The sequence below is a fragment of the Cyprinodon tularosa genome, unplaced genomic scaffold (genome assembly GCF_016077235.1).
Source record: "Cyprinodon tularosa strain WSP-4 unplaced genomic scaffold, ASM1607723v1 ctg994, whole genome shotgun sequence".
NCBI lineage: Eukaryota > Metazoa > Chordata > Actinopteri > Cyprinodontiformes > Cyprinodontidae > Cyprinodon > Cyprinodon tularosa.
Window position 1 is genome coordinate 84423 of NW_024039778.1, and position 26101 is coordinate 110523.

Sequence of the window (26101 nt, forward strand, 5' to 3'; positions counted from 1 at the left end):
TGGTTTTGCTAATACATTTCTGTGACTTTGTTTTAATTTATAGGTTACATTATTAGATTGTTTTGGTTTTCAATAACTGCAAGGAAGTCACAGCTCACCATTTGAAATAATTTCCTGTAAAAAAAAAAAAGATTTTGTTGTCAAAGATGAGGGCATTTTTTTCTGTAAAACAAAAATAATCATGGCTCTGTTCACATTTCCTTATGTTTTCTAATGTGTCATTGAAGCACATGCCCACAAAATAAATACTTTCGGAAGTAGAGTACTCTGACATAACACAATCAAAAGCTATTGAAGAATATAAATACTCTGAAGATAATGCCAAAATGTCACCAGACAGAATATGCCAGTATGACAGGAATGTGATTTTAGATATTACATAATCATATTAAAATCAGTTCAAAAATACTTTGTCCCATAAAAGAAAAACACTAAAATGGTCACAGTCATCCATCTTTATGTTGCAATTTTTATCAGTTTTTTCTAAAGGACTTTGGACTACTTCACTACTAAGTCACTTTGGATAAAACCCTGAAGACACTGCTGGTTTCAGACCCTGTGTCTGTCCAGTGACAATCACAAAGGTTGGGTTACCTTGAATTGAAGGGTTTTCTTCTCTAAAGTGTTGAGAGAGCAATACCTGCTGCTTTAAGACATTAAGGATCAAAAGAATATGCTGCAGCCAGCATTCTCATTTGGAAACCTTTGTCAGCGCAGTCTTCAATTCTAAATATTTTAGAACAGTCTACTACAATAAATCTCTTTTTTATATCCTTGAGAGTTGACATGATACATGTTTAATTTATCTGAATGAGTCAAAGACTAGGGCATAATGTAGTAAAGAAAATAATTTAGCTCTTAATGAGTTCTTAATGCTTTATCATCAGATGTATGAACGCAATTAATGATGTAACAAAAGCTATAAAGCATAAATTTCCATGTTTTTTTCATGTTACATATTTCTTTTATGACCACCAAAGGTGTTTTGTATTCATCTCTAGGGCTGAACAATTTTGCATTTAAATATAAGTTAAAACGAGCATAAATTCCAAGCTGCATAGATAATTCATCAGCAGGCTATGAGAAAGAATTTACTTGAATATTTGCAAAATGAGTTTCTTGACATTGAATATATTTAAGTAAATATCAGTAACAAAAAAGAGATAAGCTGTGTGTTTGTAATTTCCAATCTGCAAACAATGTAGCATAAAAAAAACTCAAAATCCTTGTATTATGCTTTTGTATTTTAAAATGAGTATACTTAAGTCCTTTACATTCAAATTTACTTAATTTGATTAATCTTTCCATCCTTATGCTGACTCATCCAGTTATTATTTCTCTTGCTGCCTTTTTGATTTTATAAATCCATCTTTCTCTTCTTCCCCTATGTCACGCTTTCTGCAGGGCAGTCAGTGTTCAGAGTCCAGCTCCCCCTGCCCCTTCCTCTAGCTCAGTGATTTTCAACCACTGTGCTGCGGTACACTAGTGTGCCATGAGAGATTGTCAGGTTTGACATGTGAAATTATCTAATTCACCAATCACCTAATTCACCATTGTCGGGTATCTGTGCTGTCATTAAGTGTAGCAGATGATGCAATACTCTTCTATTTTAATGGGTGGCAGCAGAGGCGGATAAAAACCTGTGAAGACAACGTAGTGACAGTGACAATTTGGGATCTCAGCAAGACGAGCTAGTGACAGTAATGGAGAAGTTTTTGAGAAGGAAAAATGCAAATGCCGAACATGGCACTGGAGAAAATTCTGACCCAGACAGTGGGCGCATCTTTCCTTTGGATTTACTTTCACCGTGGATGAGAAAGCACCGATTCCGCTGTGCTTTGTGAGAAGCTGTCCAATAGCGTCATGGTGCCAGGCTAGCTTAAACATCATCCCCAAACGAAACACCCATCCGTTCAAAACGAGCTTATGGACTATATAGTACAGTAGCAGCCATTCAAAAGGGCCTTCTCGGTTAAATGCCAGACAAATGGCAGCCAACTTCCAGCCACTGAAGTAACCCCTCCTTCCAATGGGCGTGCAAACGTTTTTACTCTGACTCCACCCTTTCACTGAATTACAGGGATTGACCAGGAAAAAGCTGCTTCTCTTTAGATGTCAATGTGCACAAATCATGACAGAAAGAATATGTTAGTGCCAAGACTGATGTTTAAAAAGGAATTGTAGGGGACCAGCCAAGGAAAAGCCAAGGGCCCATCAAGGAAATTGAGGAAATTTTAAATGGCTACTACTGTATGCTTTCTTAAAAACAATGACAAACATGCAACTTTTCTGAGAAAAACCACAAAGGTAAATGAGAGATCCCTCATAGTTAGCTACCTTCTTGCTGAACTCGTAGTAAAATAAAAGAAACATTAATACTGCCAGCTTGTAAATCCATTGTAAATGAGATACTATGACACGGGCAAAGAGATAGCTAAAGTGCCTGTGTTGGATGATGTTGTGCACATAGGGAACTTTGTGAAGATGCAACCTTTTAGATGTCACTTATTTGGATCTTTGTGTGAAGAAATGGGAGTGGAACATAAAATCTTATTGCTCCATATGGAGGTCCGGTGGCTGTTGCATGGCAAAGTGCTGCCCCGGGTGTATGAGTTGCAAAGGAACTTCTGCCTAACAAGAGTTCAGATATTCAAAGTTGCTTGCAAGCGATGAGTGGTGTGCAACCTGGCTGATATATTTCATTATCTGAATGATCTGAACACACGGATGCAAGTCCAAAATGAAAAACCTGTCTACAAGCGCTCTGGCAACAACATGTGCAGCATGGCAACTAGGGGTGTGCAAAATAATCGTCATGACGATGCATCGCGATTAAAATTTTTGTGATCTACTGCATCGATTCTTGACACCAAGTATCGATTCTTAATTTTTAAAAATGAACTAATTAAATACATGAATGGTTGGCGCACATCAGCCAAACCAAGTGTAATACAACTTCCAGTCCAGCAGATGTCGCTGCGGATGTGTTGACGCCTGCTGCTTTGTGTCACAAGCATTTCTGGCCACGGGATACTGTGACGAGTCATTTGTAAACAAAACATGGAGGACACTGAGAAAATTCGCTTTAAAAACAAAGAAGGTAAAAATGAAATTGATATGATGCACGTAATTTGCAAAAGGGGAAATGTCATACATTTGAATGTTTTCATTTCATTGGTTTAAAGGACCACTGAGGCCATGTAAACGGCACTGATTATCCTTATTTTGTTATTTTAAGTTTTATGAATCCTAAGATCTTTTTGTCAGTGTGTCCACACCAGTAATAGTAATATTTGTGTCCAGTATTTGTTTTCATGGCAACACCTCCAAAAGTCATTTCAATAAATACAACTATGTATGAATGCAGTTGCTTTCAGTTATGTATCAATTGAATACACGATCCAGATCATACCCAGCCAGTCAGCCACTGGTAATGGCTGTATCTTTTTCTTACAGTGTTCAGTAAAAATATTGCAACGCATCGTGATGCATCACAATATTTCAAGTATTGTGATGCATACAATCGCATCGTGGCATGTGAATCGTGATTGGAATCGAATCATGACTTCTTTGCCAATACCCACCCCTAATGGCAACCTTGAGATGTTCCCACTCACAGAGAAACTGCAACTGCAATGTGCGAGGAGATTGGCACACATTTAATAACTCTTGAGGAGAAGTTGTCATTTTTTTTTCTGTTCAGCTTTCACAGAATGCCTTGACTGAGTTAGGGACCCATACAGCTAAGTATCCGTGGCTTGAAAGGACATGATTTTAAAGGAGCAAGAGGAACTCACTGAATTGAAACAGGATCATGGTTCAAAGCTAAACTTTGTTGATCTTCCTTTAGACAGTTTTTGGTTATCTTTTGAAGGGATTATGACATTGCTCCCGTTTTCAACCACATATCTATGTGAGCTGACATAAAAACTAAAAACAGAGACTGAGAACTGTTGAGGCAGACAGTTGTGTTGTGTGTGTCTTTTTGCCATTCCTGCGAGGATATCTGTTTTGTGTTAATCGAAACAGCCCAGGATTCACACTAAGTGAGTATAAATACATTTAGAAACTATATTATTTACTACATAATATTTCATTTTGTGTCATTTTGGTTGCCCGAGGATTTTGTTAATACAAAAAAGTATGCCACCACTCAAAAAAGGTTGATAATCACTGCTCTAGCTCCACTCCTGACTAGTTTTTTTTTTATATCATGACATTTAACAAGAATGATATAGTAATTGTCTCACTTCAGCCCTTTAGGTACTGGTAATAATGTGCTAAAAATAGATATGCCACCACATAGAAGGGAAGAGGAAGTTGCAACTAATGCACTGATCCATAAATACAAGCAAGATATACAAACTTTTCACACACAGATAAGTCCTATAGCGATAGACACAGAAAAGAGAGGAATAAAGCCCTAAAGTGAAGGTCTTCAACAGGGGGTCGCGACCCCTTGGGGGTCCATGGAGGTACTGCATGGCGGTAGCGAAAGTTTTGGTTGATTAGACTTTTTGTCTTATATTCCCCCCCTGCAATTTTTTTCACTAATTGAAATGTCTATAAATATACATTGCATTAATTCAACGTACTGTAGTAAACAGATATATGAGGCAAAAGATGTCTTTTGTCATCAATGCACACTTTCAGAGACACACAGGAGCTCTTTCAAGCTGGGTAGTGTTTCATTCACAACACCTGTCCCATCAACATGGAATCCAAAATACTATCATAATCCCAGGGCAAAATTATTTTCATTACATGACTCCATATGTAATAGCGTGACTATAGCATCTGTTTGATATGACACAATTTTATACACTTTATATAATTAGGGGGTCCCCGCTCCACTTCGCCATCAGTTTGGGGGTCCTTGCCCTGGAAAACATAGAAGACCCCTGCCCAAGAGCCAAATATTTATACTTAATATTAGTGAATGAATTTATTAGATATGTAGTACAATTGTAGAATACATACCTATCAACTTAGTTTATAGGTATTCTGGAATTCCCTTCATTCAGAAAAAGATTGCAAGGAAGAAGCTTAAATCCAAATCCCAAAGGGCAAAGGGATCACACAACTAAACCTCAAAGAGGAGCTTACTACTTGGGAGTCTGAAGTGCTCCTTATGCTTGATGCAAAGACATTCTGCGCAGAAAGTGAACCACCTGTCACATCGTGTGCAGCATATATACTCTGTGCGGCTTTCCCCCTGATCTGGTCAGCTTTGGAGGGGTGTGTGTTCAGCACACACTGCAAACTGACAACACCACTACACAAACTACACAGCCATTTATAACTTTATCGAAGCCTCTTCATGTCGTTTGAGAGTGACAGTCATTTCATTCCTGGAGTGTTTGGTGATATTTATGGGCTAAATCAGGAAATGTCTCTAGATGTTCATATTTTCAAACTCGCCATTGTTTCCAAGCAGATCCGTCTGCATAGCTACAAATTTTCCACGAACCTCGCAGATGCGTAAAGCATAAAACAAGCTTGAGGCAGATAAGATCAAAACCACACTTTATTTCAAGTTGGCAGCATATTAGTTTAAATGTCCAGCTTCTGTTTGAGCCACCATAGCCATGCTTCATTTCAACCCCAAAGTAAAGCCAACATTAAACTTGCTTACCTTTCTTTTAGCCTTGAGCTGTCCATGATAATTATCAGATGAATTTCCAGGAATCTCACCACCCCAGAGTGTCATCCCCACGATAGTGTAAGTGATTCCCATCACCACTAATGGCAGCACGTACACTAGAACTGTCACTATGATATGATACCTGAGGAGAAAGTAAGAAAATGGTACAAGGTGTAGTAGAGCATTACAAGATTTTTAGGTTTATACATTGTGTAGGTGCAGGTTATGACTTTAGGTTTAGAGAAATAACTGGCTGCACAAGGAAGGACCAAAAAGATCCTAGTTCACTACCTTCCGCTTTAAGAGTACAACAAAATGATAGGAGCTAAATGACAAAATATTTTGTCCCTAATCTGTCCTCTTCATGTTCCTCCCTACGTTCGGTTACAGGTTTTGGACCTCCAAAACTGATTTTGGAAAACAAAACAAAAATTCCCATCATGATCACACAGAGTTAAGCCATCAGGAAGGTTTTGGCATAATTGTAGAGGAATTGCTCACCACTTTGTAGTTCAATTAATTTTTTTTCTTCAATTATAGCGCTGGAGAGTTCAGCATCCACGAAGCTTAAAGCTCTTGTGGAATGCTTTTCTGTCAAATGAAGACAGTGGAAGAAAAGCATATTGATATTGACAAAATAGGCAGTATTTCACATTCCCTTGTGATTAAAGGCATAATGAAAAACACATGTGAAACATAAGTGGGATATTATTTTGTTAGAAATTGACCATTCGAGGTTGACTGCAATTGATAAAAAGAGTACCTCCAGTATCTTTCATCGACATGAATTATAAAAAGTCAAGGAAAACACCAGATTGCAGACAGGTATAGAGTTTAGCTGGATGCAGCAACACTTAGAAATTTGACATCAGTTTGGACTACTTTTGGTGGGTGAAGAGAAAAAAGCGCTGCCTTGATTGGACTGAACTAAATAGATCTGAATTGGATCTGAATAGCACTGTACTGAGAAAGCACAGCCTGTTTCGCTTTGAGGATTTTTCAGCAAACTGTCTCAAAAAAGAAAGATCTTAATGGAGAAATTATGTCGTGTAATCTTGCTTGCAAGCTGAATTCCCGTGGTAATTGTGTGTTCACAAACACGGGAATCCATCTTATACCATTTCCGCTTCAACCATTCCAGACTGTCCCAAAACGGCTCTGACAGTCATGTTGCAGTATTATAGTTTCAGGTGGGACACATAACTGTGACAAAAATGAAGACCTGCTGAGCCCACAGTGAAACCAAAACAAATATGGCAGCACAGCAGGATGTAGCTGCTGCTATCACATTTCACGTTTTGTGCGGCTCTATGATTTCATCCTGGGAAGAGGAAAAGCAATACAGCAACAATACAGCAAGCATTCACATCTGCTGCTATTTAATTTTTTACCATTATTGGCAAAAAAAAACTTTGATTAGGAGCGCTAGGTGTCACTTAGACTAATCAGCTTGGAAGGTTCAGCTGAATGTTCCTTCTTTTCCAAACAGTTTTGATCAGAGCAGTCCAAGAGAGTGGTGGAAGCACATATTTTGAGTAAAACTAATCACTAGAACCAGTACATTAATATGATTTGTTGGAAAGATTCGTCCACCAAATCACTTAGCTCATGTAAGTACAATTTTGGTTTTTACAATAAAAGTAGTCTGCTTTGGTCACATAACATACCCATACTTGTAACAATAAGCTTAACTTTTGTGACATTAAATATGCTAATCATAAAACTTTAACAGCCTTTTATGTTCCATAAAAGCTAAAACAGGTAATGGATATCAAACTGACTTTTCAGGCTCATGTCTTACCTTATTTAAAATATTTTGGCAATTGGAAGTCAATCAAAAGAAGTAATTTTTTGACTTTTAGATTTAAAAAATTTGTTACTTCATAGCTATATATACAAAAAATCATAGCTATATATGTGTACAGATGAAACTGTGCCACTCTCAGTGTGATGTACATACTGCATGACTGAGGGCACGATTTGTTCAGGCCACAAGACAATGACAGCATGTATAAATCATGTGAGGGATTCAGCGGTATTGACTCTCAATTGTAGGTCGGCTGACAGGAAACTTCAGCTCAGTCACAACATAAAAGAATCACAAACTGATTTGTAAAGTGATTGAGTGAACCATCTCTATCACACCCCAGTATGATTTGCCGCTGATCTATACAGAACCATTTCTTGTAATACTACTTGGTGAATCATTTCTCTGCAGCATTTCTCTTTGTTAAGTAGGTTATTTTGGTGAGGCCAACTTCAGCTGTTAGATTTAGCCAGCTTCAGCCATTAGCTTAAAGGTATTCGCTTGACGTTAACTTGCAGTAACAGATACCCTTGTGTGAGTTAGAGAACACAAAAATATCCTCCCGTTTGGTTTGTTTAATAGCTTCCAAAATCAGTTTAACTTTTAAAGCAATTTTATCTAAACACCATACCTTAGAAAAAAACAAAACACTGGTAAAATACAAATGACAAACCCATAATCCACCAATGCATAATTTATTAAAAGATGTTGGAACACAAATGTCACTGTCTATAGTGAAAAAACTGACATCAAAATAAGGGCTATAGCACCAATTCGCAACCCATGTCATCTCAAGGCACTTTACAGAAACAATTCAACTGGAACATACAGTCAGATTGGTTCAAAATTTTCTATCTACGGAAAACCAGCTGATTGCATAAATAGATTGACTCGAAAGCAGTCCTTCACACCAGGCATGCTTGAAGTGACAGTGGAGAGGAAAACCCCCTTTTAAATTAAAGAAAACTACAGCAGAACCAGGCTCAGTTTGAGCGGCCATCTGTCATGGCCGATTGGGGTTTAAGGAGTCTGAGGCATTCGATTTGCATGTAAATGGTGCCCACACACTCTTTCACCATAGCTTAAGTTTACTTACCGATGTAAGGTATTCAGATTGAGCCACAAGAGCAATAGTACTTTTTCACTTAACAAAAATTTTGCTTTTTTTGTCACAGAGAGATATCGTATGCTTGAAGAAGTCAAGAAGATATTTTCAAATGTGTAAATTTAATTTTCAAAAAGCTGCCTGGAGGTTGCTGACTGATTATGCATCTCTCTCACCTCTTCTTCATCAAATACATAGACCCAAAAATTATGCACATTTGAAAGGGCATCAAAGGCTACAAACATCAGAGATGCAAAATTCCTTACGGACTCCTCATTGCTAGATGCACTGAAGAGAGACTGTGCCAGCTTTGAGGATTACAACTCCCCCACCAGCACCAGACCAGCACCTCCTGGTCCGATACACTTCCATAAGACCATGGTGGATGTGAGGCAGGCCGTCAAGGAATGAATCCCCATAAGGCTGCAGGCCCCAACAACATCCCGGCGCAGGTACTAAGGGGCAGAACACCAGCTACCTCAGGTGTTGACAAACATCTTTAACACTTCATTGTCACTAGAATATGTGCCAATCTGCTTAAAGTCCACCACTCCTGTCCTTAAGTCAGTCCTTCTCAAATAGTGGGGCGCGCCCCCTTTGGGGGGCGTGGTGCGATACCTGGGGGGGCGCGTGTGACCCTAGGGAACAGGCTTTTTTTTTGGGGCCGTACTATTATAAAGTGTAATTGCGCATCCACTACAGTAGGCGGCAGTGGCGCTGTAATTTTTACTTCTGTCACGTTTGCGACAGTGCAACATTTTACGGCTTACAAGGTTACCTGGTTACCAGTGTTGAGTCAACAGAAAGCTCCGACTGCGTTCTGTCTAAAGCCTCTGTTATTCAACATAAAAACCGCCAACATGAAAAAGTTTTTAACAGGGATGAAAAGAAAAGCGGAGAGAGACAAAGATAATGAGAGAAAAGAAAGTCACCCGAAAGCTAAGACGAGGAAATACGACGAAGCGTATTTAGCGCTTGGCTTCACTGTCACTACAGTTGGAGAAGAGGAAAGACCGGTGTGTTTGCTGTGTCTAAAAATGCTCGCAGCGGACAGCATGAAGCCAAATAAATTAGCGCGTCACTTAAATACATTACACCCCAATCACGCCGATAAGCCGCTAGAGTTTTTTCAGCGAAAACGTGCTGAATATTGCCAACAGTCATCCCGCTTTGTGAAGGCTACTTCAGTAAACCATCGAGCGCTGTTAGCATCAGTGACGTGCGGTGAGGTTCATAGCTGGTGAGGCACTGACGTCATCAGAATCAGATTTGCAAATAGATGCATAGATTGACAGCAGTTTACAGGTTATGTTTCACTTCTGCATCCTTACACATACAAACTGTAGCTCACAAAACACACATTTCCTTAAAAAACAAAACAAAATAAATGTTATTACTGTCTTACCTTTACTTATAAATGAATAGAAGTCCTCCTTATCTTCCTTCAGTTTTAAAAGTCTCTCTGTCTCAATGGAGATCACTGCCAGGGAAGAAAGCCTTCCTTGATCCGTCCTGTTCCTGCCTTATGTTTTCAGTCTCTTGAGCACCCCCTGCCATGAGGCAAGAGAACTGCCTGCCTCACCTCGAACTTGTTCTCTGCCGTTTATAATCGCTCATTACACGAAACACGTTACACAAACACAGTTGGTGACAAAAAGCTCTGTACATTATATACATAAGCCAAATTATTAGAAATAAGTTCACATATTACATTTGTTTAAACCATTTTATTGACGCCGTACAGCAACATGCTCTCTCCGCTTTGCAGCCAGCGCAGAGCCAGGGGTTGCGCAATCCAAGGTGAGGCAGAGCTCGCTGCTGCCTCACCGGCATCGCTTCCAAGCATTTGAATGGGAAAATAAGAAAATTCAGCGATTTTGAACAAATAAAAATCGAAATTGGTGAAGCTACATGAAAAATGAATATTTTTTAGTACAAACCACCGGATGAATATAACAATTTAAATTACTTTATGATTATATATTTTCTTTCTTTCCATGATGGCTGGTGAGGCACTGCCTCACCTGCCTCCCCTGACCGCACGTCACTGGTTAGCATCATATAAGGTGGCGTACCAAATTGCGCAGTGCAAAAAGCCCCACACCATAGCAGAGGAGCTGATACTGCCTGCAGCATTAGACATGGTCTCTGTCATGCTGGACGACGCCAGTGCAGCAAAACTAAAAACTATCCCTCTGTCCAATGACACTGTCGCCAGACGTATAGATGACATTGCTAACGATCTTCAAGAACAGCTGGTAGATAAACTCAAAGACAAACGTTTTGCCTTACAATTTGATGAAGCAACTGACAGCAACAAAGACTGTCTGTTTATTGCTTATGTACGTTTTGACATGTCTAACTCCCTGTGTGAGGATCTACTTTTTTGTAAATATGTCAGGGACAGAGCCACAGCTGAGGAGTTATTCAAAATTCTGGACTCCTTTCTGACTGAGAATGGGCTAAAGTGGGAGAACTGCATTGGTGTTTGCAGTGATGGTGCACAAACCATGGCAGGGAAGAGAAAAGGACTTAGGGCACTCATCAAGACAGCCTCACCTCATGCTGAGTGGACACACTGTATTATACACAGAGAAGCACTTGCATCCAGGCAACTTTCCCCTGAATTAAGTGAGGTTATGACTGACATCATAGATGTAGTCAATTTTATAAAGACCAGACCACTAAAAACAAGAGTCTTCTCTGCCATCTGTGAGGAGATGGGAGCTGAACATCAAACTGTGCTCTATCACAGTGAAGCAAGGTGGTTGTCACGAGGAAAAGTCTTGTCCCGTGTTTTTGAGCTCAGAGAGCAAATAAGAGTGTTTTTGGAGCAGGAGCACAAGTATGAAGTGGCAGAAAAATTTTGTGATGAGAACTTCCTGGGAAAACTGGCCTACCTGAGTGACATATTTGGAAAGCTAAATGAACTGAATCTACAGCTTCAAGGGAAAGATAAACACCTCCCTCAGGTCACAGACAAGATTAGCTCTTTCACCCGAAAGCTTGCAATGTGGGGCAGGCAACTTGATGAAGGAAACACAGATTCATTTGAGAACCTGCATGAATTTGTAGACACTAATGACTATGATGCTATCTCAGTGATTCCACACATTAAGCAGCATATTTCTTCACTGATTGGATTCTTTAAAAAGTACTTCCCTGAAAACAGTTCCCAGTATGACTGGGTGAGAGACCCTTTCAGTGCAGCAGCTCCAACTGGTTTCAGCTCTGCAGAAGAGGAGCAGTTCATTGACATGACGTCTGACTCCACACTGAGACTGAGGTTCACATCACAGACACTCAGTGCATTCTGGCTGAGTGTAGAGAGGCAGTATCCACTCTTAGGAGAGAAAGCTATAAGCATTCTGCTTCCTTTTGCAACATCTTACCTTTGTGAGATTGGCTTCTCTGCTGTTGCTGCACTGAAGACCAAGTACAGGTCCCAGCTAAACATTGAGCAGGAGCTGAGAGTTGCACTATCATGCTTCGAACCTCGCTTCGAAAAGCTGTGCACTGCAAAACGTGCTCATTGTAGCCATTAAACCTGACTTCCTCCTCATTTTGATCAAAAAAAGAAAAAATGAGCACAAATTGTTTAATTCATTTTTGTTTTGTAGGTTCAAGTGTTTTATATATTGTGCTCCTGAGTTAATGTTGCTGAACTAAATATAAATTAGTTATTTTTTTTGTAGTTTATTAGTTATTATAATTATTAAATATTATTTATTGATTTGATTTAATTTTGCAATGGTGCAATTAGTTTGTCAAACATGTTTACAGTTTAAACATGTTTAAAACATGACTTAAAACACGATTTAATAAAGTTATTCTTTGTAAGTTTGACCATATGTCTTTCTTTTTTTTTTTCTTTAATGTTAATTAGGATAAAATGTTATGCAGAGATGGATAGTCACGTGGGGCGTGGGGGGCGCGAATAGTTTTCTTCTTGCTAGGGGGGGCGTAACAGATAATAATTGAGAAGCACTGCCTTAAGTGTTAAACAGTGACAAGCCTGAATGACTACCCACCAATAGCTTTAACATCGCTAATCATGAAGTGCTTAAAGATGATAGTCATGACCCATATCTAGGACCTCTTTAATGTCATTGTGGACCCACGTCCACATGCATACACGAGGAAACTATCCCCTGCTGACGCTATGACATTTGTATTCTACACAGCCCTCATTCACCTGGAGAGCTGAAATTCTGTCTGGTCTTCCTTGATTTCACCTCAGCTTGTAACACCATAATCCCACAGACTTTAGTGTGCAAGCTCTCCTCTCTTGGGCTGAATTCCACACTGGGGAAATTCGTCCTGGACTTCCTCACCAACCGACCTCAGACTGTTGATATCCACAACACCATCTCCTCTATCATCCTCAGCACTGGCTCACTCATTACTGAACAGTATGCTGAGCTACCTCCTGTTTACTTTGACGACATGTAACTGCTCGACAAGACACACCAGGTGGGGAGTGGTGGCCGTGTGGTTAGGCCATATAGCTTGGAATCCTGAGGTTGTGAGTTCAAAATCCACTCCCCCAGACTCTGAGCAAGACCCTTAACACCCGATTGCTCCCCGGGTGCCCAATGGTGGCAGCCCACTGCTCCCCAGGGGGATGGGTTAAATGCAGAGGTAAATTTCTCCAATGTGAGATCAATAAAGTTCAATTATTGATTATTATAAAGAGAACTTACCAGATGTAAACAAGCAGTGTTGTTTTATAAAGGCTAAGAAAGCTACAATAAAAGCTTTCTAAGTCTAAGTCAAAAGCAACCAACTGTGACAGAACAACAGTATCATCCTTAAAACAAATAGTTGTTGCAGTGGGATGCAGGTTTTTGAGGACCCAAATGCAGAGACCAAGAGGCAGAGGTGAATCTCCAAGGTTTAATGAAGAACAGATGCAGACAACCAAAAATCTAAAAGACTAGGAATCAAAAACCAGAAAGCATCAGGGAAAACTCACATAGTAAGCCAGAGACAAGGGAACAACAAACAACAACAAGGAACTAGCACTGAGTGACTGCAGAGGGAGAGTATATAAGGGGAACAGAACAAAGGATGGGCTAATGGGCTGAATATGGAGCAAGTGTGAGTGGAACTAACTACAAGGAAGCCAAAGGGAAAGGAAACAAGTACAAGGGGGCAACAGAGAGTAACTAAAAACTGCTTGAATATAATGGAACATAAACCAAAGATCAACAAAACAGAACAACTGATAACTGAAAACTAAAAACTCAGTCCCAAATGGGGAGAACCATAACAGTATTCTTATAAAAACATCCTAATAACAAAAAAACACTATGACGTTTGTTTTATTTGCTTTCACTTTTATATAAGTGATTTGTTTGGAACTTTTTTCCTTTTAACTGTGAGAAAGTGGTTTCAGTAGATGAACTACTGTTTAAGTGAAAGTGTCAGAACCATGAACATTTACCTCATATGAATTATTTTAATCTTATCATTAAACTTTTTGTAGAAACAAGAGGTTCAAACGTTTGCTATGACAATGAAAAGTCTTTAAAATCAAACTCTTGCTAATGAAAAAATAAAGGGTGTAAAGCAGTTTAGCTTCAGACTGGTCCAAGACAAGAGTTTTGATGGAAGGTATTTTCTTAAAAATGATCGCTTCAATGTATGCTTAGCTCTGTTCTGTTAAAACGTCCTTATATTAGATTGAATACAAAGGTATCGCTTGGATAAAAATTAGAAATGAGTAAAAGAAATAGCAAGCCTGATAAAAAGCAGATTTGTCAAATGGAAAGGGACATGCAACTGAGCATAGTACCTCCTCTATTTACTATGAAATAAAAAAAATCAGATAACACAAAAAAAATTGCTAGTTTCATTATTGTGTTTCCAAGTCATATTGAATTTGTTGTGAATTTTTGTATGTCAATAGTGTTTGCACCCCTTGGCTGCTGCAGATGATCAAGCAGGATAACTATTTCAAAATTCTTTAACAACACCTAAATGATCATCTTGATGGTTGAATAGTGGACACAAATGACATTCCAACCAATAAAATCCTTTGCATAACAGATAGCTTACTGTTTTGAATAAAGATTAGTTATATCAATTTTTATTTATGATCTCAAGCCTTACTGAGATTTTTTTTACCAATGCCAAAGAACATGTTGGTGAAAAAATACCAACTCATTTACTTGAGCTATGTGTCAATGACACCAAGATTCTTCCAGAACACCTTATTGATTTTTATAGAAACTTTAATTGCTTGGTTTTGTTTTGTTTTTATTTATTTTTTATTTTTTTGAAGAAAATCTTAGTGTTGTTGGGTGTAAAGATCTATTATTTTAATCTTGGGTTGAAAAAAGAAAAATAACAGTATTAGATTTAGCAAATTTACTTAAAGGAATAGTACACCCAAAACATGATTAGCCTTCATTTTCTACTCACCTCCATGCTGAACAACACTCTGGAGTACTTTTTTGATATCTCAAATGCATCTGGAGATCTGGGAGGCTTCTTGCTGTCTGCTGACATTCAAATAATGGAGGTCCATGGCGCCCGAGACAGAAAGGTCCATAAAAGTCCACAAAAACGTGTCAATATTCCTCCATACTGCTCGTCCAATGTAATCCAAGTGTCCTGAGTGGGTAGCATCCAGAATTTACTCGAAACGAAGTCATTTAGAATGTTTTTAGAGCATAAACAGTAGTGTATAGGATTTCCTAATAGCGCCCCCATGCGCGCTCACGATTCTACGGAAGCCGGCAGACCAAACCGGAAGGAAGTGCGCATTCAGCGTCTGGTCTGCCGATAATGCAAGCGTAGAAGAAGAAATGTGCTGTTTACCTGTGCAAAGAAAGAAACAACGAAAGAAAAATGTCTGAGGACTTCAGTGTTGAGGAAGAGCATGAGTTCTTTGCCGAGCTGAATGCGCTGGTTTGGTCTGCCGGCTTCCGTAGAATCGTGAGCGCGCATGGGGGCGCTATTAGGAAATCCTATACACTACTGTTTAGGCTCTAAAACGTTCTAAATGACTTCGTTTCGAGTAAATTCTGGATGCTACCCACTCAGGACACTTGGATTACATTGGACGAGCAGTATGGAGGAATATTGACAAGTTTTTGTGGACTTTTGTGGACCTTTCTGTCTCGGGCGCCATAGACCTCCATTATTTGAATGTCAGCAGACAGCAAGAAGTCTCCCAGATCTCCAGATGCATTTGAGATATCAAAAAAGTACTCCAGAGTGTTGTTCAGCATGGGGGTGAGTAGAAAATGAAGGCTAATCATGTTTTGGGTGTACTATTCCTTTAAGCTATACTTCCAGTAAAAACTAACAAGAAGAGGTTTATGTTGTTGTATTTCATCACAACACAATTAACTTCTCACTAGTTTGAATAAAAAGTTGCAAGAATAATTTAAACAAAACATATATGATAGATCAAGATAACATTTCTAAACCTCTGAAAGTTTGATAAAGAGAAGCAGCAATTAGTCAAGAAGCAATTCTTTTCTCACATGAAGAGGTCATCTTCTTTGCGAGGCCAGGCGACGTAGCAGATGGTCCTGTGGGGTAGAGCTCGGGTGTCTGAGAAATAGCACGGAGGGAAAGCCAGAACCACTGCCAGGCTCCAGATACTGACGATGACTCCCGTAGTGACCTTTGCTGAGAGACGAGGCTTCAGAGGGTGGATTATGGCCATGTATCTGCAGGAAAGAGATAGAAAGTTAAAAGATCAGCTTTGCACATGAACACTGTGAAATATAAAAAAAAAAAAAGAAGTCTATTGTACACATTTTCATGCTGAACTTGATATCTTATAAGGCCACAAAAGGAAATTATATCGTAGTGGAAATAGAAAAAAGGATTTTAAGAAATGATATAATAATAAAAAAAAAAACAGAATCTATAGGAGTAATCAATAAAGGAATAATTTTGAAAGACTGTGACCTGGTGAGATGTACTATTGTTACAGTTGCACTTAAGCTTTTTTGAGCTGAAATAGAAAAAATTGCTGGTGAAGATTCTTAGTCATCCAGGTCACGGTCATTCCACAAAAAAAAAAAAAAAAATATATATATATAAAACAATCCTCTGGACTTTGTTCCAAGTTTTAAGATACTTCCCATCCACTACAGTTTAAGGTTTTTTAGAGTGGACCAAAAGCACTTTGTTTTGGCTAAGAAAATATGCAAATTGAACTGCACGAGCGGGTCTCGGACCCAGTGGATTGTTTTTTAGTCCACTGAATTGTTTTTTAAACTTTTTTTTTTGGAATAAAGTGCTAATTCTTTATTTTGTGTACTAATATCACATAGTGTTTTTATAATGAAAATTTTTATTCAAGGGATCTTATGGTTATTTCATGAAATTCCATAAATAAGTAAGTTTAGTTCCAGCAATACATCTAGACCAATTAAATATTAGGGCTGCAGTTTAAGATTAGTGTACTCTAATCAACATTCTTATGATTAATCAAAAAGTGAATTAAACAAAAAAAGATCCAACCACTGACATGTAGTCAAATGAGGCTTGGCAGTCAATGACTGCAAGCAGAGAGTAACATCTCTTACTCATGCAAAATTAAGTTTCCATTTACCCCACTTAGATTTAAGAATAAAGATGTAAATATATCTTTTCTTTATTTGAAACTTTTGTATTAAACAGAGAAGAAGAAAAAAATCAATTTAGACTAACAAAAACAATTAAGAGTAAATTAAATTCCGATATAAGCTCTTTTTCTTATGTATCAGACACTCCTCTTTTTCTTAGCACATAACATGTCTTTTTTTATTCTCCAGATAGTGTTGTGTTGTAAAACAATGTACAGTACAATATTCTATTTGTTTTATTTTCCTATCATTTATTTTTATATGATTTTCTAAGGTGCACATTGTGTGACCACTTCTACTACAACCTGCGCTGCTATAAACACAACAATCTCCCCATTGTGGGACAAAAAAGGGGTTTTCTTTTCTATTCAATTCTATTCTATTCTATTCTATTTGTCTTGTTCCACAGACTAAGTGACTTAGATGTGAACAGAATCACAGGGGGATGCAGTAAGCGGATATAATGTCCCATGATGGTGAGGGGAGCCACTATAACAGATGTTTCAATTTTGCAGTACACAGGGCACAAAAGTGATTCCACATTTTTGTTATGCTCTGTTGTTTCTGCTCTTCCTTTTGTCCCCCAGTGTCTCCCTCCATTGCTGTGAACATCAACTCAGTGTACTGAATAGTAAAACTGAAGTTAAGAACTTTAAGGCAGATATCTGTAATTTGCCTTAAATAATTTTAGGATTTGAGTTAGTTAAAATGTTTGTCAAATCATTCCAGCTCTATTTAAAACAATGTTTAATTTTCCTGCAACACACCTTCTCCAAAGCCAATAATCTTTCAAGATCCCCTTTATTTAGCTCCTGGCCTAGCTTCTCTATCCCGCACGCAAACAAAAATATACCCCGCTTCCAGCCCATCTCCTCCCTCATTCTCAGTTTATTCTGTCCCACTCACCCTCTGGCTTATCCCACCACCAGTGTCCGGGCCCTGGGGAAAGACTAACCCTTTTCTAGGTTACTCATGAGAGTAGGGTTTTCAAAAGTATCAAGACTCAAAAAAGTATCGATACCAAAATGTTATATCCGGATACAATACCCGTTTTTAAAAGTATCGATACAGTGCTACAGTGCTTTGTTTCTTAACCAGTTTGGCTAGTGTCATTGTTGTGTGTGCAAAGCATAGCCAAGGAAGGAACACTTAATTTTAATTTTATAAGTTTTTTATCATGCTTGCTTAATATTGTGCACAGCAAACAACCTCAAAATATTGTTCTTATTGTTTATTGTATTTATTTATTGTATTTTATTTATTAATGAAAATATTTCTGTAGAATTTTGGAGTCTTTGTTTTTATCCTTGTGGTATCGAAAATGGTATCGAGTATCGAGTATTTTCCTTAGTATCGGTATCGAGTTGAAAAGTTTAGTATCGTGACAACCCTACATGAGAGCGAACGCTGATTCAAAGCATCGAAATCTTCTGCCGGGTCCCGAGCAGAAGACTTCTTTATCTGCTTCTTTCCCCTCAAACCCCAGTCGGCCTCAGCAGATGGCCTCTCACACTGAGCCTGGTTCAGAACCAGGCAGATCTGCCTGGTTTTAATCTCAACCAGGCAGATCTGCCTGGTTTTAATCTCAACCAGGCAGATCTGCCTGGTTTTAATCTCAACCAGGCAGATCTGCCTGGTTTTAATCTCAACCAGGCAGATCTGCCTGCTCAGTGCGAGGGATTGCAGAGAGTCAATGAGTCCTCACAATCAGCTGGTTTATCTTAGATAGAAATTGTGGAAGAATACAATTGTGTTACGTGTATAAATAAATCATTTTGGAAAAATGTTAGCCCCCCTCTAAAGTTTTTCAAAACAGCTACTTCCCCACAGCCATCAGAAAGCTGAACATTGTAAAAAACTGAAAAACTGGAAAAAAATGCTAAATGTTCCAAATTCCAAATCAAACAGTCTTTGCATCAAACTGACCATATCATTGCGTTTTTTTTGTTTTTTTTGTACACCATGTGTTTTTCTTCCAATGTTTACATTTGATCACTGCTGCACTTTAAGAAATGGAAATGTCACGAGAGCGGTAAAAAATGAAATTTGGTTTTGTTAAATTTGTGTATACAATAAAGTTTGTCTAAGTCTAAGTGTAGGTCTGAGTCTAGATTTTATTTTTTGTAATTGAAGCTTTTCTCTGTGTCTTCCCAGGATGAATTAAGGAAGATTAATAGAGGATTCCACTGAAAGCACTTCTGAGACTCTGAAATGAGCAGTTACAAAAAACCCATTCTGGACTCTTCATTATTTTCAAACTGCTGATTGAAATGCTTCAGAGTAGCAGGGACCACAACTAAAATGCTTCATCACATCACACGTAATAGTGTAAAAGTTGTTGCATTACACTGGATCCATGCTGCACACCAGATGAGCAGTGAAGGAGCAATTTGAATAAACAGCTGTCTATTTTTTGGCTGTTCCAACGCTGTCCCAGTCAATTAGCTAAAATGCTTTTAGTCATGTTTTGCCTCAGTCCTGAAATGATGCTCTGCTTAGAATGCAGCCACTTCACCACCAAAGTAGGACTGTAGCTCCATAGTTTCCACCATGCGGAGTCTCTCCTATCCAAGGCTCTCAAACTTGGATAGGAAAGACCAACAGCTAAGCTGGCCTTACACGCTCAATGTGGCTGTAAGTAATAACAAATTAAGATTCTACAAAGTCCCTGTGTTGCTGTCTCTGAAGCCAGACCCGCTGACAGAGTGAGACCTTTGCTGCTTCCATTCCCTGAAATGCAAACCCATACCTCAACTTGTCTTCACAACTGTGGCAAATGAAGTAGTAAAGACTACTTTCAATTTATTCAACAGGTATTTTTCCCTAGGCAAGAATACTAGTTTAAATGCTGAATTGTTTATTCAAACATTGCTCCTGGACACGATCTTGCTGATGTGTTTTGTTGTGTGATTGACAAATGCAATAAATATTCAGCGTCTGTTTTAGCTGGATTATAATTTCAAACTGTGATTGAAATTATAATCTAAGTTTTTGATATTTTTTAGTGGTTGAGACAAACCGGGTTTTAACAGCCGATCCAGATGTCCAGTCTCACAGATAATCAAATAAATAACACCTAATAAATAAGCAAATCATCAGCATGAATCATTTGACCAGCATTCAAATGAATTGGCTATTTTTGATTGTAGTAGTACATTAATTTATAACATACTTTTATAATAATTGATACATTCATAATCAAACTGAAAAATCTTTATTCTGGAAAGTCCATCAGAAACAAGTTGTGCTTATAGTCTGTATTATTCAGATGCTATCAATTGTTTCAGCAATTATATGGTATGAACATAGTATGTACATTAAGGATTAAAAAATTTTTTTTAAAAGATAAAATTGTACTTTTAAAACACTTTAATGGTTTCCTTGAATTGTCCTACTTTGTGTGTTTTAGTATTGATTTAAATTTAAAAAATACATTATAAGTAGTGTTGCGCCAATGCCATTTTTTGGCTCTGATACCAATACCTAGTTGTGCAGTATTGGCCGATACCGATACCATCTGTTTGAAATTGATGTGTGTGTATATATATGAAGAACTGCATACTAAAATAATTGCCATCATGGCTTTGTCAAGCTGCTGCCTAACTTTGTGAAGCAGGAAAAAGATTAATACAAAGTGAATCCAGTAGAACTTTTTATTGCCTACCTGGAATGGGTGACAATAGTTGAATAAACTTTTGGCTCTCAAAATGGTATCGGTGCCCTATTTGTTGGTATTCGCTGATACCGATACCACCATTTTAGTCCTGAATCGGGGGCCCCTCCCGATACTGGTATCGGTGCAACACTAAGCCTAAAGTATAAGTCTAAAAATACATCATAAGTCTAAAACATAAATGTGTATGGCATATTCAAATGAATATGAATATTCTAAGGTTAAACAACATTGTTGTGTTTTTAAGTCCTAAAATCCATTGGGTCCGCTGATACTCCTCCATGCTGCTCTGCTTCAACTATGTGTATTTTTCTTAGTGCTGTCGGCTGTTCTAGCAGCTCTACTAACGGCTCCATCACATACAGGGCAAAACCATAAACTTGCACCCAGCTATATGATGACAGCTCACCTACTTCTGACTATGTGTCATCTCTCTTTGATTTTAAAATCGAAAAATAATGGCATTACACCAGCTCATTTCATTGCTGACACATTTATTTCAACAGTATTTTGTCAATGTAATTTTGTCATATATATGCATTTTGTAATAGGAAAAATATGTCACATGCAATTTAGTATATGAGTTCACTATCAAGACCAAACAGTTAAATAGCAACAACATTATAAACATAAAATACATCAAAAGCTATTACTAAAACTGTTTGCTAGTCGTATCAGAAAAAAGTAAGGAGTTGTATTTAATGTTGTCAGACTAGGCCAACTTACTAAAATTTGCAAAATAGGTTTTGTTAAAAATTTACAAAGGTAGTATCATTGTTTATTAAAATAATGTTTGGTTTTGCCAAAGACAGTTTTCTATTATTGTTAAAACTATACTTCCTAAAGGATATCAGTTGCTTAAAAAATATAATAACTCAATACCAGGAATGAAATTCATAATATTAATATCATGGTTTGGGATTATGGTTAATATATAGAATAATTCAAAATTTGTGAAAGAAATCTCAACAAAAAGTGGGTCATGTAAAAGACACAGAAAACTTAACACAAAAGTGGTTCTACATTGGAATAGATAAAGAGAAATTAAGTTAATGTTTTGGAATGGCCAAGTCAAATTCCTGACCTAAATCCAAAAGAAAGGATGTGGAGGGAACTGAAGCACACAGTGCATATGATCTGAAACTGTTCTGCACGGCTGAATATGGATCTGCATGACTGATCAGGTTTCACCAGAGGCTTTAAGATTTAGGAGAGCTTTTTACATGATCATAAACTATATCTAAGAAAAAGAAGCAGCATCTAAACAGTTTAAGCTTTTATCTATTCTGAAAATAAAGCCAGGTTTTTGGCCCATTTTAATCATCATATTTTCTTTAAAGAGGAATTTTGCACTTAAAAGAAGTCAGGTTAATAATAAACTGTATTAGATAGTTTATTATTTGTAATAGATACAGTTATATACATTTATTGTCTTCTAAATTTAAATGAGCTGTACATGTGTTCATTCCTGATTAACAGTCGGATCACCTGCTGTGATTTCACCTTTTACACAGAAAACTCTTTCTTTTGCAGAAGTCCCCATTAAAACATGCATGCCTGCAGACAGTTAGCAGGAAGGACAGATTCACAGATGATCACGAACTGTGGCTTCTGCCATTTCAAGACATCAGAGCGGAAACGGCACCGTACCAGGGTTAAGGAAACTGTGACTCAAGGTTACATCTGCATCATGTAGGCTAGGTCATGGCAATGTTCTCTTTCTAAGTAAACAGTTTGTGCAATTCAAGGGACACTGCAGGCCAAAAATACCAATTTATAGTAGATGCTGTTGCGCGACAGTTAGCTCTTCCCAAAGAAAAACATTGTTTTCTCTGTACGTTAATGGGAAGCACTGTATGGAAAATACACCTAGAATAATATCACTGCACACCCTGCAAATGTATGCACACTGCCCCTCTGCTATGGCTCTTTTTTTTTTCTTCATATTTAGCCAGTGGCTGCATCCTTCCTAAATTTAATCCCTAATGCACGTTATGGTATATGATGGTTCAATGATCAAAGCCTAGCCAAAACAAAATTGTATTTCCAAATAACTGGAAGCCACAGACAAGAAGTAAACAGTATAAAAAAAGAGAGACAGGAAAAGGAATGTGTGAAATGGAAAAAAAAAGATGACTGCATGTGACAGAAAACAAGAGGCTTAGAGCAGGAAAAAAACACAACGTGGGGGGATTCTTTCTAACACGCTGGCTCTGCTCCCATTCACAAGCTGCTGATCCAATCTAATTGCATTACATTATTAAAAGCTAATATGTGGAAGATACCTAGATACAATTTCACTTTCTAAGTTACAGTGCCTTTAAAAATACACATTTTATCACTAAAATCCAAATGCCAATATATTTTCCTGGGTTTTTATGGGCTAGATCAACAAAAAGAAGGGTTAGATAGTTTGCTCTTAATTGTATTCGCAAATAAAAATGTGACAGAAATAGCACCATATGCACTCCGCCCACCTGACTTAAAGGTCCTATGTCATGTAATAATTATTTATGCATGTTTAATCAATATTTGGCATTTCAATAATGACATTTTGCCTTTTGCACAAAATATTTATTAACCATTAAATACTGCTTATTTATGGTGCCGGAAGAGAGATATTTGGTGTTATTGTGGTGATGCTGCCTCTGCCCCACGAGCCACTAAAATCTATGGGATAATCTACATGCAGTTGCTTACACACCACTGATAACAAACATTTTTGTGAGAATCAACAAGTGCATTTAAGCAAATCAACATTCATATTTACTGGATAAAAAAAATGAAATGGGACAATGAGTATTTTTATGTTAGAAGCATAGCTTAGCATCAATTTAGTATTGAGGTGAAGCAATTCAAAGTCTGGTAAGCTAACCTGTACTGCCTTCTCATCAGCTACTTTAACAGAAGGAATTGAGTCATATTTAAGGACTAAGCAAAGTTGTTCATTTGGGTTATGGAGCTCCTATTTGAGTGAAACCATTTGTCTCCATGTGTAGTTTGCAAGTTATTTTTTGATGAACACGTCCTGTGGCTGCTTCCTGATTTAGCTAAGTCTTCCATGATTGGTTTAACATAGAGGGGGTAAAAAAGACAGATTATATGAAATATAGGTGGAGCTCCCAACTAGAGCAAGCTCTTTTGGAGGATTGCTGAAATAGAGCTGAATTACCAAAAGTAAGTAAGTTTATATGAGGTTTTTCATGCAACGATAACAGTCTAAAAAGGTTCAAAGCCTAACAAAAGATCATTTCAATCCTTAATATTTTATCTTTTGCTGCAATAATAAGACTTCTGGGTATGTCTCTACAAGTTTTACAAAAAACCAAAAATAAATGTTGTCCATTGTACATTGCAAAATAATTTTAGCCCAGTAAGAGTAAATTTTATTTATTTAGCTCCAGCCATCTGCTAATTAGCTCTGATCTACCAATCCGTTTAAGCTGAATAAAAGCATGCCCCCAGTCTGATGCTGTCACCATCTTGCATTACAGTTGGGATTGTGCATGTAGGTCAGGACGCAAAATTCTAGTGTTATCTTACCAAAGTATGGTCTTTCATGAGCCTGCTGTGTCACTAATGGCAAACTTAAAACATGAATCCCACTGGCTTTCTTTAAGCAACAGCTTAACAGCTTATTTCTACTCTTCTATAAAGGTGATTTTCCTATCAACAGATTCTTCCACCTAGGCTGGTGGATGTCTGAATATCATTCAAGGTGACATCTTGTCTATCTTGTTTATCCATTTTGTCCTTAAATAGCCTGTTAATTTAGAGAACACCCATAAACTGGTAGAATCCCCTTTATAGCATACTGCTTTCATTTCCAGATGGCAAATAAGTTTTCTATGACTTCTTCAAATCTTGTGATATTGTTTCATGAGTTAACCTTCCCAGCAGCTTTATTTCTGACCTGTCTGGTGTGTCAGGTCAGAAATAAAGCCTTGTTCTTTATGACGTTGTTTGTTCATATATGTTCTCTAAAATCCTCTGAGCCCTCTTTGTGTTTGTAGTAATTTTAACCAGAAGGAATCATTTACTAACTATGTGATTTCTGAAGGCAACTGGATCAGATTCAGGGGTATCAGTCAAAGATGTTAAATTATTAGAATGCTTTACTTTAGTTTCTCATAAATTAAAATGTCAGCCATTTTCCATTTCCATAGATTTCAAACTAAATTATGCACCATTTTTAATGTTTAAACAATTTTACACTGCCAAACAAAAATAACAAATATTGTATTGTTGTATTATAACTAAATGTGGAAAAGTATGATAAGATGACATCTGTTGGAAATTTAACAAAAGGGAGAGAAAAAAAAGAAAATTAAGAGGGGAAAAAAAAGAAATGAATTTTAATAAAAAATGAGGTCTAACAGTAAGATTAATTAATGTTAGTCCAAAATGAAAGCCAAACAAAGTACCATTTGTCTTTAGGCACTAGAGAGAAAATAGCTTTGCTTTAAATGCTTTTCCCCCCAGTAGACCTACTGATGGAGCCCAGCATAATACAGTTTAACATGGGATCAGACTGCCCATGTAATGTATAGTAAGTATTGATTATAATAATTTTATTAAAATAGAAGTACACCCGCATTTACAAATTTGCGTGTGGATAAATCAAACTCAGAGACTCACCTGTCCACAGCTATTGCAGTCATGGAATAGATGCTTGCGAATACAGATGTGACTGGGAAGAAGTTCTGGAATTTACAATAGGCTTTACCGAAGTACCAATCTCCGTGGGCAGCGTAGATAAAGTTTATCAAAGTGTTGAAAGCGGCCATCGACGCGTCCGAAAAGGCCAAATTAAGCAGAAAGTAGTTTGTTACCGTCCGCATGCGCTTATGGGCAAGAATGATCCATATGACGATGACATTTCCAAACACGGCCACAGCAATCACTGAGCTGTAAGCAACCGACCAGAGGGCGATGCGCCACGGCGGCTGGACAAACTGGTTAGTGTAATTCGATGTTACGTTGGATCCGTTGTGTGGGGTCTCCATCCTCTTCTGCTTTGTCCAAATGCAATGAAAAGATATTATTTATATGTTTTTTTTTCTGTCTATATATATATATTTTGTTCTTGAATCTACTTGTTGAAGCGCAAGTCTGAATTGGCAGGGGGAGTTTTGCGCTCCTGCGCCATTGCGCGCAAATTAAAGAGTCCGCATATCCGATGTCTGTCTACAGCCTGAACCGCTCTCCAATCTGTGCCTTACCCAGAGGATCATCAGCCTGTTGAATATGAGTGTGAGCACAGCTCCCACCGTCAGTCCAC

General features: G+C 37.8%; 1 protein-coding gene across 1 annotated transcript in view; it reads right to left on the reverse strand.

Annotated features, from left to right (window-relative positions):
- tacr3a (tachykinin receptor 3a) overlaps positions 1 to 26101 on the reverse strand; it is a 58440-nt gene extending 32339 nt beyond the window's left edge. Inside the window, exons 1-3 of the mRNA XM_038276079.1 lie at positions 25459 to 26101; positions 16053 to 16241; positions 5636 to 5786 (exon numbers count right to left, since the gene is read on the reverse strand). Of these exons, the coding sequence (XP_038132007.1) occupies positions 5636 to 5786; positions 16053 to 16241; positions 25459 to 25826 (708 nt within the window). The 5' untranslated portion in view covers positions 25827 to 26101. The remainder of the gene's footprint in view (positions 1 to 5635; positions 5787 to 16052; positions 16242 to 25458) is intronic.